The sequence below is a fragment of the Gastrolobium bilobum genome, unplaced genomic scaffold, assembly GCF_033153095.1.
Source record: "Gastrolobium bilobum isolate Gb01-03AN ecotype WA unplaced genomic scaffold, APGP_CSIRO_Gbil_v1 utg6309, whole genome shotgun sequence".
Classification (NCBI taxonomy): Eukaryota; Viridiplantae; Streptophyta; class Magnoliopsida; order Fabales; family Fabaceae; genus Gastrolobium; species Gastrolobium bilobum.
The window spans coordinates 246,543-260,819 of NW_026899052.1; the positions used below are offsets into that span (position 1 = coordinate 246,543).

The 14,277-nt window shown below is 35.3% G+C and overlaps 1 protein-coding gene across 1 annotated transcript; it reads right to left on the bottom strand.

Moving 5' to 3' along the window:
• Positions 1-3,492: 3,492 nt before the first annotated feature.
• LOC133286567 (small RNA degrading nuclease 3-like) lies at positions 3,493-13,971 on the bottom strand. Its single transcript, XM_061483990.1, has 12 exons — positions 13,866-13,971; positions 13,523-13,705; positions 13,319-13,402; positions 12,491-12,556; positions 11,458-11,598; positions 6,063-6,179; positions 5,914-5,983; positions 5,678-5,778; positions 4,837-4,971; positions 4,636-4,743; positions 4,349-4,453; positions 3,493-4,018 (listed from the first exon to the last, which is right to left on the bottom strand). Exons 1-12 carry the CDS (start codon positions 13,896-13,898, stop codon positions 3,641-3,643), a joined length of 1,521 nt encoding a protein of 506 aa, XP_061339974.1. The 5' UTR covers positions 13,899-13,971; the 3' UTR covers positions 3,493-3,640.
• Between the last annotated feature and the right edge of the window lie 306 nt (positions 13,972-14,277).

The window sequence follows — 14,277 nt, forward strand, 5'->3', positions numbered from 1 at the left end:
AATGAAAAAAAGGGGAATATCAATACGTCCGGGAATAAACGATTGATCTCTATCAAGAGACCCGCTAAAGCCCTGAACCATAAAGTACTTATCATTGGTGCCACAGAGAGATATGTTTTTATATCCCGCATTTCGAATCCTCCTTCTTTTTATTCTTTATTGTAATTTGGAATGCATAATTACATCTGGTTCCTCATATTTCGACCTCTATGAAGTTTCTTTCTTTGCTACAGCTGATAAAAATCGTTGCTTTGGACGATATATATGTAGAAAGCCTGGGAGGCCTACGCATCATAGAAATTGTCTACCTGAGACTGTCCCTTGGCCCGTAGGTCCTGGCACAAAGTTAGAATTCTAACTCTTCCAGAGTGGTATCTCACTGATGGCTCGGGGCCCCAGAAAGAGGCCTATATTTATTTTTATCTTTGTATGATTATGATTCCTCATATTTAATGTGAAAGCATTAAATATGGAAAATTATAACCATACAAAGGTGGAAATAAATATAAAATATTAAATATGGTCAATCATAACCATATAAATATAGAAATAAATATAACCTCGATCTAACGGTGAAATTGATTGGTAATAACATTAATTGGTTGTTACAATATCCTTTCCAAAGATATGATTATAAAATGTTATAAACGAAAATAATTTGTAAGTATAACCTTCTTCTTATAAAATTACATTCTTTTTTTTATTTTTTTTTCCTTTACTTTAAGAAAGGAGAGGATAAGAAAATAATGGCGTCTATAAAAATTTTATCATCCCATATCCTTTGGTTTTCTTTGTTAATGTGCTATATAAATGGGGACAAACTTCATTCATCATTTCATTTGTTTTTCATCATAATGTATCCGACATTATTCATCTATATTATAAAGTTTTTTTTTTTTTTTTTTTTTTTTGATAACAATTATAAAGTTTTTTAGTATTTGGATAGTTATTTTTTTTTTGTGAATTGCTTATGCTGAGATTGGCTTTAACTTCCAGAGCTGAATTAGGATGACCAGTGGAACCAGAATTTGCTGACAAATCATCTTATCATGCTTCTTCAGCTTCTAACATTGATCATGGCTACACCAAAGCCTCTGGAAAAATTGATAATGCACATGACCTACCATCCTTGTTATCTGATTCTGGCATATCATCCTGAGCGAGAAATCTGAAATTTCCACAGCCTCTTACGACCACTGGAAATACTGAGCAACTTAATTTAATTGAATCATTCACCAAATGGTTGGTTTACTCATCTAAGAGTGCAGTGAAGACAATGCAGGTCAAAGCATGCCATATTATCTCCCAAAATAAACGTAGATACCAGGTCAGTTAGTCAATGCAACTTTATGCCTGTCAATAGTAATTATAAAGAAACCAAAAGACACAAATAAAATTTAAAACAACACTGATACAAATTTGTTCTACAGTAGCAAGAACAGTGCTAATCTACAATAATCCAAAGAGCAACCCATCACTTAATTATAATTGAACCCTTTTGTCCCCACCCCTTGAAAAGAAAACTCATCCTTGGGTTGATCTTATTCTCTTCCGCTTTATATTAAAAGACACTTGAAGATCTTGAAATTCTTTTACAACTTGTTCTTCAAGTTTTGAGCAATCAAATTTTGCAGTGAGTTACTGAAATTCAAGTTCTATATTTTGATATATAGTAACAACTTGTTCTGGTCTTCTATGTCAATGTTGTTTCACATTTGAATCACTTAACATTTATGAACACGGGTCATGTAAGATATGTTTGTAAAAATACTAGTGGTTAGTGGTGTGACCTTACGTGGTCCACCTATGTTGTTCACTTCTGATAATGGAGAACCTACCTCACCCGTTTTTGATTTTGGTCTGCAATCATCAACTAAATTTTGTTTTTGGTCTGCCATCAATTGAGTTCATCTTTAGTGCACACTTGAACAGACTCTATGATGAAAGAGTCTATAAAAGAGTGCATATTCAACTTCACAAGTCCCTGAGCTCACTCTACATAAGGGTTGCACACCATCTGGACTATAGAGAAGAGTTTGGAAGGCTCATAAAAGTTTTACACATCAAAATTACAGCAACCATTCAAAATAACAAGAAAAACAATAGCAGAAGCTATTTATGATCTATTATATTCCACATTTCAATATATGTTAGAACTTACAAGATATACCCGGTGTATGAACACCATTGACCAAATTATGAACAATTTTGTTTAGATGTAATCTTCTTGATTCTTCTAAGATCAATGGTTTCTGTAATTTTTTTAGAGGTATGTCAAATACTTTGAAAGGACTTTAACATGCATGCTTCAATCTAGAAGTTCAGCCTTGCTAAGGTAAAAGATGAATTTTTGTCAACATGTCCCGAAATCAAAGTGTCTTACTTTTGGACTTTCAAAGGTGCATGCTAAGAGGGTTTCGGCTTCACAAATGTCCTTACTAGGTTAGGCCATCATTACAATATTTGATCATAACGGTAGGGAGATGAGTTCATGTCATGTGAATTTTGGTGATACTGGAAAATGGAAATTTATTTTCAAATAATTTTGTAGATCAATGGACATACATACCGTTGGAATTTCGACCCATCAGTTGTTGAGCGAACTAAAATCACATAGATTTTGAGTTTTGCATAGTTGGAAAAGGAGAAATATAAATTATGGCTGTAAAAAAATAAAAAATAAAATACCTCTACTGAATTTGTACTTGACAGCACATGCTTCGATTTTTATTTTTTTTAATTTGCAGATGATGAAAATTCTGAGAATGAGCGCCATTTTTTAAACCGACATTAAAAATAGAAAAAATATATATAAAACGTCATTTTATAATGTAAAAATATTAAATATGAAAAATTATAACCATACAAAAACAAAAATAAATATTAAATATAAAAAATCATATCCATATAAAAGTAAAAATATATATAATATTTTCATTTTTTATAATTAATTTTGAACGCGACCTTCCTTTAATTTTTAGGTGACTGCACCAATACTTATATGCAGTCACATTACAAATCATTTTGCCATATATATATATATATATATATATATATATATATATATATATATATATTAAATGAACTTCAACGAATTTAGATTTGAACTAGAAAAGGATAAAAGTAAAACTCAAGAAGTTTAAAAAAGAAATCATATCTTAAAATTTTAACAATCACATCAAACCTGCAAGCATCCCGGACGTCTTTCGTCAAAACATAGCTTTTAAAATGCACGAGTAAACTTATCCCAGAACTGCCATACCCCAAAAAGCTACATTATCAAACAAGCCCAATTCCATAATATGTTAATCAAATATAAACTTAATCAAATATTAAAAGAAATGTTTCAAACAATAACATAGTACCACATACATAATCCCATCGAACACAAAATTGCAATAATGATTAATGTCACTAATCCCTCGGTGGGGGGGGGGGATGGATTTTAGTTCCAAATTTGAATTTGCAAAATAGAACAGTTTTGCAACCCAAATTCAGCAGTTCACAATGCATCAATGCTCTAAGTTTCTCCCATACATTTTGTAAGAAATTGCCAAAACTTAATAAGAATCACCAGAGGGGGAGCATGTCCTTCAATTAATTGATCAAACAATCCAACACCATTCCAATGCCATGGCTACTAGGTTTTGTTTGTTCGCTTTCTTAATGAGGATACCATTTTATGCAGCATGGAGATTTCAAAATCCTTTTGTCTCAACTGTTCTCTCAATGATTCAATCTCCAAATCACTTTGCTTCAATCGTTGATTCAGTGCTTCGATCTCATTCAAGTGGGTGTCAGTGTCACACTTAGTGGAGCCTGTCAGGGCATCCTCTTCAATTTTAGGATCCGTCTTTGCTTTCTTGGAAACTTCAACAACCTCATTCGATTCTGAAGCTCTCTTACATGGAATCAGATCATGGGGTTCATCTGTTGCCATTTTCCGAACAAATAGAGTGGCCATCATGCCTGTACTTAGCTGAAATGTGACAAGTTTCTGTGGACGTCCATATGAATCCTAACATAAAGTAATATATATATCACTAGTATGAACAAATATGCTTCAGTGATATACAACTCCAATATCAATATACCAAGAGTTGTCCAGAAAATTATCTTCATTTTATTGAACAAGCACTAAAGGATGTGTTATTTGATCCGTCAGATCTTGGGAGGAGAATTAAATATATGTCTAACCTTAAAATATTTCTATTGGAACAAATGGATTCAGGTATTATAGTAGAGAATGGAAACCACAGTTGAGCATTTCTTTCCCTCAGATAACCACAAGCAGCAAAATTAATGATATCAACTAGCATCATTGGACATTGTTATATTATATATGTACCTTTAATTGGCTGCCTTGGACGTTTTCATAGGCATCATTTGCCTCTTGTGGGTTCTTAAAGATAGCTAAGGCAGAATATTTTTCTCCTTGACCTTTCCTGGAAGGCTGCAACAAATTTTACAATGCGTCAAAACTCACATGAGGAACATAATCCAGAGGCAGAATGCCAACAACAGTACCATATGATGAACCTAAATGTCGTTAAATTAAAGACATTCATGCAATTCTGATAATCACTAATGAGCCTTTTCATCAAAATGTTTAGATACTTATTGGTCATACTCTACCTTCAGTTCTAATGTGAAGTCTCCAGGAACAACTTCATGTAGAGTTTTACTGTTCACCGTTGTTGGTATTCTGTGAAGGAGAAGCTTCGCCATCTCAATTTCTGAAACCTAAAATGACAGAACAGCAATAGTAATAGTTATCAGTACCAACCACCATGAGCACAACAATGTAGTATTGGAGATATGTATGTGTCAGCTTACATGCTCCTGAACCAACGGAAGAGCTGTATCAACACCGTGCTTGATCTTTGCAAGAGCAAGTTTCATTGCTGCACATGCATCATCTAGACAATTATGTGGAGCACCATTTTCCCGAACTTCATAGCCTAACACAGCCTGTCAACAATTGGTGATAGAACTATGAATCTAAGACCAATATTTGCTCATTTTTTTGGCCATAATGTGCTTATGTGAGTTCATGTGGTGCAATATCTTGAATTCCAAAACATAGACAAGCACAAGTGCACAAGAAAGAGGCTTCACATTCAAAATAACAGGTGTGTCTAAGGGAATTCCTCCAAAGGAGGGACTATCTGGTCTCAATAATGCTTAGGGTCTGTTTGGTGTGATGTATAAGGCCTGATAGTATAAGCTTATACTATACGTTATGACATTTTCAGTTGTTTGGTGTGACCATCGTATAGTATAAGCTTATACAGCAGGACCCTTTTATACATCAAATGATGTATAACTTAATCCGGCCTAGGAGTGGTGGATTAGGCCTGATAAGGGGTTGATGTATTAATATTGCTTACAAGTACAATTCCCAAGAACTAATATATCATTTCAATATTTATATATTAAAAATAAATTTTTTTAATATATTAATTTTAAAAATATTGAAAGATATTATCTTATACAATATCATACCAAACGCTGGATAGTATTAAAATTTAATCAGGTCTTATACAATCAGGTCTTATACTATCCGGTCTTATACTATCAGGCATTATCCTATACTATGCACCAAACATGCCCTTAATATATTAGATGACAAGCAATACGAAACCTAAATCTTTTGGTGTAACAATTTGATACTTGCCTGACATAAACTATTCAAAGAAGGTCTCCTGTGAATAGATCCATCTGTGGATTGGAAGATATATGAAGTGTCAACCACTCTAACATGATCAAGCTTCAGCACTGCAAATGAAAGCAATAGTAAATAAAATAGAACCAAGAAAAATAATTTCAACAAAAGTGATCCCCTTCATTTACTCTAAAACTAACAGTAGGTTCAAGAACATAGCCAAACAAAGAAAAATGTTTGACACTTACCACGTAGATCGTTATGTAAACTGTGTCCCACTAATATGGTTCCATTTGACAACAACTTCTTCATGGATTTCTATGAAAGGGCAACACATATCTTCATTATGCATTTCAGAGGATGATACAGGAAAACCATCAAGTGAACCACAAAATACCTGTATATCGGCCAAGGAGCATGACACTGGCTCTAGATCTTGAGAAGAGACACCAGTAATTTCTGTTCTGTAGTCTGCAATTGCTTTGTCGGGTTTTACAAGTTCATTTAGTTTGACCTGAAAAGTTATGAAAATTATTTATCTATATTAGGTTTCCACCATTGAAGAGAAACTCAAGGAGATAGAGAAAGTAGAGAGAGAGAGAGATCTGAGAAAGAATCATATTTGTATTGAGTTTTGAAATCAATTACAAGAGAAATGTTATCAGCTCTATATATATATAGCTGATGACCACTAAATGATGAGCTGGCAGCCTAATAGCCATACAATGGAATACAAGGGAGAAACTCAATGATGAGCTGGCAGCCTAACAACCATACACCAGAAAACAAAGAGAGAAAGAAATAATCATCTATATTTTATACAACTTGAAGTATTCTACTACAGATACACTAATACTCCCCCACAAGCTCAGCAGGGTTGAGGTTGTTGTGCAATGTTCAACACTCTGAGCTTGTTTCTGAAATCGGTGAAAGAAGACTGAGGCAACGGTTTGATAAAGATATCAGCCAGCTGAGCAGGAGCAGGAATATTTAACACTGAATATCTTTTGCTACAATTTTCTCACGAAGGAAATGTAAGTCCAATTCAAGATGCTTGGAGTGAGCATGTAAGATGGGGTTATGAGCAATGGCAACTGCACTGAGATTATCACACGGAATTTGAGGAATGGACAGGGACATCTGCAGCTCTTGAAAGAGAGATTTAATCCACAATATTTCTGCACAAAGGCCATGCTTCAGCAGTGGACCTGGCCACAAGGGACTGCTTTTTGGACCACCAAGAGATCAGATTAGGACCAAGAAAGATGCAAGCTCCTGAGGTGGATCTGCGGTCATCAGGATCACCACCCCAGTCAGCATCACAAAATGTTGTGAGAGGAAATGAAACAGTGACAGATTTGACTGATTGGAAGTGAAGGCCAAAGTGTGAGGTGCCTTGAAGATATCTTAAGATGCGTTTGACAGCTTTCCAATACTCCACTAGAGGCTGGCTCATAAATTGACACACTTCATTGACAGAGAATGAGATTTCTGGTCTGGTTATGGTCACATACTGTAGGGCTCCCACCACTGATCGATATAAATGAGCATCTTCAACAGTATTGGAGCCATATTTGGACAGTTTACAACTGGATGCCATAGGGGTAGAGAATGACTTTGCCTCAAGCATGTTGACCCGAGAGAGAGAAGGTCCTTGATATACTTGGCCTGATTGAGAACTAGGGAGCCAGATGAGTGTCTTTTAACCTCAATTCCAAGAAAATAATCTAAGTTTCCAAGATCTTTTAAGGCAAAGCAAGAATTGAGCTGTGAAATAAACTTGTAAATGAAAGAAGCATTATTTCCTGTAAGAATAATGTCATCAACATATACTAGCATAAAAATTCCCATGTTGCCAGCCTTATAGATGAACAAAGAAGGGTCACACCTGCTGGCTTGTAACCCAAGAGACAGAACAAATGCTTTTAGTTTGTCAAACCAAGCTCTTGGAGCTTGTTTTAGACCATAGAGAGACTTGTGCAATTTACATACTAAGGACTTGTTCTCAGTTTCAAAACCAGTGGGTTGTACCATATACACTTCCTCTTCTAGATCTCCATTTAAAAAGGTATTATTAATGTCAAGTTGCTTCAAAGGCCAACCATAAGTGAGTGCAACAGCTAAGTTTGGTCGAGCTGTCACTGGTTTGATGACTGGAGAGAAGGTTTCATTATAATTAAAACCTGGTCTTTGATGGAATCCCTTAGCCACCAACCAAGCCTTGTATTTATTTACACTGCCATCAGGGTTTTCTTTTATTTTAAACACCCATTTACACCCAATAGCCTTCCTACCATGAGGTAAAGGGACAAGGGACCAAGTGTGATTTGTCTGCAAGGCTGCAAATTCTTACTCCATAGCTTTCAGCCAATGAGGATTGTTCAAAGCCTGCTTAACAGAGTTGGGCTCAGAGTGGGTGAGTAGAACAAGATTTCTGGCTAAGGATTTTGATCTTGTGGCAACAGAATGTGAAGGAGAGGGTGAGCTTAAGGAACTTGAGGGTGCATATTCAGAGTGAGATGACTCTGGACTAGGAGTAGGACTGCAAGAGGTTGATGAAGACTGAGATGTAGAGGGGCTGACAAACTTTGAGGAGTCAATAAATTGATGGTCACCACTGGCAGAGACAGATCTGACTTGAGAACTGACAGATGTAGGCAAACGAGCATGGGAAACATGTGGAATGTCAGTAGTTTGAGGAGCTGTGGTCATATCAGTATGTAATGTTGTTGTGGGTGACATAGCAGTGTGAGGAATTGTAGTAGACAGAATGGACTGAATGGACAAAGGCAATGAAGGAGAAGGAGACATTTGTGGAGTGGAACTAGTCTTGCTGGCAAGCCATTCTTCATAAGGGAATCTATACTCATTGAACAACACATCTTTCGATATAAAGATTCTATTTTCTGGGCTTAAGCAAAGGTAACCCTGTGATTGGAGGAATATCCCAAGAATATGCATTCTCTTGATCTAAACTCAAGTTTGTGTTTGTTATATGATCTAAGAAAGGGAAAGCATGCACAACCAAAGGTTCTGAGGAATTTGTAGTCAGGCTGCTGTTTGCAGAGTTTAAAGTGAGGGATTTCAGAGTTTATTGTAGATGAAGGGAGTCTGTTTATTAAATAAGTGGCTATGGTGAATGCATAATCCCAAAACTGCATTGGGAGTTTAGAATGGGCTAGAAGTGCAAGACCAGTTTCCACAACATGACGATGCTTTCTTTCCATAACACCATTTTGATGGGGTGTGTATGGACAAGTCACTCGACGGGCTACGCCATGAGAGTTAAGATTTTGAGTGAAAATTCTAAACTCTCCACCCCAGTCTGTTTGGAGTGCTTTCAAATGTAGCTGGAATTGATTTGTCACCATGGTATGAAACTGTTTTAAGATATTAATGGCATCTGATTTTTCTTTTATGGGGTAGAGCCATGTGTAATGAGTGTGAGCATCAACAAATGAAATATAGTAAGAATTGCTAAGTGTTGATTTAAAGGGTGAAGGACCCCACAGGTCACGGTAAACAAGGTTAAATGGTGTCTTATATTCAGTACCAAATGACATAGAAGGTTGTCTATGAGATTTTGCACAACAACAAGCAGAACAAAAATCAACCATTTTATTGCTAATATGTATATTACAATTTTTGAGTACAGCCTTAAAGAGACTCTAGATGTGGGTGTCCTAAGCGACAGTGCCACAAAGAATACATGGATTTAGATGGAATACATTCACTATCGACAGTATCAACAGAGGTACTAAGACATTGAGTATTAATATTGACACTAGAACTAACAAGATTGGCTGAATTGCTTGTAACAGCAGGCAGGGATTAACTCGAATAATTTTGACTTGTAACTGAATCAGGAATGTTGACAAGCTTGAAGTCTGGGAAATGATATAAACCATCAGTACCAACTGCTCCTTGAAGGAGAATTTTAAGGGAATCCTGACATTTCACAAAACAAACATCATAATGGAATTCAAAATATACAGAATTATCCTTAGCAAACTTACTGACACTGATAAGATTTTTGGTGATGGCAGGAACTAGGAGTAATTTTTTAAGATGCAAACAAGAGTTAGAGTGAAACGAAGATATAAAATATGAAGAAACAATAGCTGTTATAGGCAAACCTTGGCCATTTCCAACGAAAATGTGGTCTGTACCACTGAGATGCTGAGATTGCATCATGTTCTGTGGTGTTCCAGTGACATGGTTTGATGCTCCAAAGTCAGGAAGCCATTCAACAAATGGAATTGAGTTTGACGTGGAAGGAACTGTAGATTGAGTAGTAACATAGGCTTGTGGTTGGCTTTGAGGTCAGTTATATTGATAGGACCTCACTGGTTGAGACTGTTGTTGAACAAAAAATTGTGGATATGATGTGTTTTGTGGTGGTGGTGGATGAAGTTCTCTTCAAACCTATGACAGCAGTATCTGACGTCATGTCCAAACTTGTAGCAGAGCTGACAATGAATGTTGTTCTTCCTCTGTTTTGATCATTTGAAGAGCTGAAACGCTTGAAATCACGTTCCTCTGTTCAACTTGTTTTCTGGTTTCAGAAACAGAGTCATCTTCATCAGATTCAATCTTCTGTGGTTGCTGGAGTCGCTGGAAAGGTGTATTGATGCTCGTTTTGTTTGATTAGAAGTTGTTTGAAAGCCATGAGTTATATTCCCAGATCTGCGACTGAGTAGGCCTTGTCTTGACCATGAATCATCATTACGAACGAGTTATAGTCAGAAGTTAATCCTTCAAGTATCGATTTTGTGTGTTGTTCAACAGAAACTGGATTTCCAATGGATTTGAGTGAGTCGCAAATCGTTTTGATCCTCGCAAAGTACTCTTTCGCGGTTTTAGATCTTTTCTTCATCGTTTTTAACTCAAATCTGAGTTGCCTAGCTCGTGCCTTCATTACACCATGAAATAACTTGTGAATATTCTCCCATGCTTCAAATGAGTGCTTGCTAGGAAGAATGTCGTTCACTACTGGTTCTGAAACGGTAGACACAGCCAAGTCAGAAGCATCTGATCTTGCATTAACCATTCAGTGTAGGCTGAACTGAGTGTGTTGCTCTCTCAATCTTCATCGGAGTCGAACTTCAAGGGAATCTTAGGGTTCACCAAAAAACATTGCAATTGGTGTGAGGTTATGATCGGTTCAACAATCTGGTTCCAGAAGAGGTAGTTATACTTTGTTAACTTCGCAGAAACTTGGAAGTTGAACAGTGCAGAAGGATTTTTAGGTTCCATAGGAGTAGATCTAGAAGTAGATTTTCTTGCTAGAGTAGCACTTACTTCGGAGTTTGAAGCGGAAGACATTGTTGTGAGCTATGTATGGATCAGGCCCTTCGAAAGAGCTCTGATACCATATTAGGTTTCCACCATTGAAGAGAAACTCAAGGAGATAGAGAAAGTAGAGACAGAGATCTGAGAAAGAATCATATTTGTATTGAGTTTTGAAATCAATTACAAGAGAAATGTTATCAGCTCTATATATATATAGCTGATGACCACTAAATGATGAGCTGGCAGCCTAATAGCCATACAATGGAATACAAGGGAGAAACTCAATGATGAGCTGGCAGCCAACAACCATACACCAGAAAACAAAGTGAGAAAGAAATAATCATCTATATTTTATACAACTTGAAGTATTATACTACAGATACACCAATAATCTACAGCCTAAAAAGGAGAAATCATTTTAATACAATTATGCGGAGCCTCAACATTTTTTTTCCCGGAGGGGAAGGCACCAAGTAAAAGGAAGAACATGCATAAATTACCTCTAAATTGTGGTCTACCACACAGACTTTGACTAATGCTTCAGTTCCATCTTCACAGAGAACCATTTCACAATCAACAGCAACCATTGCAGTACACTTCATCACCTTGGGTTTCTTTTTAAGGTTTATAATTACCCACCCCTTCATTTCCACACCAAAAAAGCAACATATATAAAGATAAGTAATTGCCCTGTATTACTAAGAACTCACAGAACACATATGTTTATAAACTGAAGCAAATCAATTGGTAAAAAGGCTTAAGGATATTAAAAATCTTAATTTCAAATATGATATAGTTTGAAATCAAGGTCAATCCCAGTAATATATTATATATCAAAGATAAAATTCAGTTCATGTCCTACACAGTCACACACAATAAACTTAGAAAGAGCACCAAAAAATATTTCTGGGAAATTTATCAGGTATCTCAAATTAATGTAAGGGGCTTGAATATATGCATTTCCATCTAAAAGGTGCATATTAAAGAGTTTCAGACATTTTATTGCACATTTCTTCAGGCTTCTTGTTATCCATATGCAACTATTCATTCAAAACGTTAGCAAAAGCGTATTTAAATCAATCAAATATTGACAAGTTAATGCATCCATGTGAACAAAAAGTTTCAACCCTTTGAAACAATTTTTTTTTTCCAATTTTCAAGCAATGAAAATGAGCAGTAAAATATCAATCATTGCCATGAGCTTCATATTTCAACAATCAAATATGGCAATCCAGAATGCAAATATTAAAGAAATAAGACCATGATTTTTTTAAGGTCAACTTTCTTCATTGAGTTATGATCTGAAGCATTTTGTTAAATTATGGAAAAAATGTTTTACCCTAAATTTCTCAAGGAACTTCTTTGATGGCATCATCAGCAAAACCAGGATAGAAAGACCAATACAAATATTTATGTATGATTTCACATGCAGAACAGTTCGTGTTTAGGCAGAGCACACATTCAACAACAGCTAATTAGTATTTTGAATGCACATAGGTTGACCAGAAAGTCGTACAGATGGTCACAACAAACCTCATCAATTGATGAAGAATAATCCAATGGATATAATGGGTGCTGGAGAGTAACTTGGACTAGCCTCTGCGCTGCCAACATCAGAAGGTGACAAATCATAGTAGAATCATCAATAAATGTAGAAGGCATAATTGAAATTAACACCATTAATTAAGAATTTTACTAACTGATTTGAAAATCATGTAAATTCCATCATCAATTACAAAACACAGTAAAAAGAATAAAGAATAATTGACAGCATAAATCAATATCAGAAGATGTCTTTGCTGATTCTCAGAGATTATGCATTATGCCATTATCATTTGCAGCATCTTGAATTTTAGGTTCTACATTCAGATTTGATTACAGCAACAAGACATATTCCATTCATGAGCCAACTTCAAAATGGCTTGATGATTTAGGTGATAATATAAATCACAAAAGCAACAATCATAAAATTATAACTATGTAACTAATAATTTTAAAAATAATGCATAAGGAATATGTAAATAGTAATTAAAACAGTGACTGCCCATATGAAATTTGATACAAATGTTGAATCACTTAAGGAAACAATAGTAAAAGGTTGGCAGAAAGCCAAAAACACATGCAATGAGTATGACTTTTGGGGGGGAGGAAATTAAGTACCCCATCGAAAACTTGTGAAGTGAAAACAAAATGCTATTCAATATTTGAGTCATTACTCAATTGCTTTAAATCAATCTAGCATGTCAAGTACAATAGCATTATTAATTATTAGTACTTCAGTAGTAGTACAATCTAGCAAAAGAAGGTTTAACTGTGAAATCTAGCCTGATTTCTAGCTGAATGATCATTATGAAAACATACCTGCTCAGGGGAATCATGAGATTTATCTTTCAGTTGCTCGAGTGTGTCTTGATTTGAATGATGCCGCATGATATTAGCAAAAAACTGAGCTCAGGGTGAAATGGATTAAACTCATATCAAGTAAGCTATTAACTGCCCCTCTTACCAGAAGAAGGGGTAAAAATAAGGACATAAATAATTAGAGGGCATTGAAAAGTTGTTTACCTTCAAATCATCTTCCTTCGAGAATGTCTTTAGAAATGCAGCCAAAATCTCATGGGACCTCTTTGCTGGATCACTCAAACCTGCCCCAAACTTTTTATCATAACTGTTCAAGAATTCTTTCCAGTCTCCCTGTTTACCCTTCAAGCCTCTTTTCTGTGACAATTTTACAATATCAACCAGCACCTACCCACACGGAAGCACCAGTTATCATTGGAAAACAAAAAAAAACTAACAAACATATGTACGAGGTTTCACCCATCTAAACCAGAAGCTGTATGCACCTATAAGTATCATAATCTATCTCTCTCTTTTTCTTTAAATCATAGCGGGCGAAGGAACTTACCTTTTTGTCTGCAGTGTCTATCTTCTCGTCCATAATGGGTTGCTCTGAGAAGGAACGAAACTGCTTGCAAAACCCTTGTGGAACAGCTTCTAGGGTTTTCAAGTACTGTTTGTTTGTTTGTTTGCTGAGGTTTCTTTCTCCCTTTTTCTTTTTCTTTTTCCTTTTCCCAATTACTATTGTATTAATAATTAATTTTAGGCTTTAATGTTTCTAAAGGGATTATAGATAAATTATCTATATTTATTTCTAAAACGACGTCGTTTTTTGTTAAAAAATTAAAAAATTATAATGAAAAAGATTATTATAATCTTAAAATAAATTATAATTACAAAAATACCTTGATATTTCGTCTCAAAACGACATCATTTTATACTCAATGTAAATAAGTTATTTATATATATAAAAAGAAAAC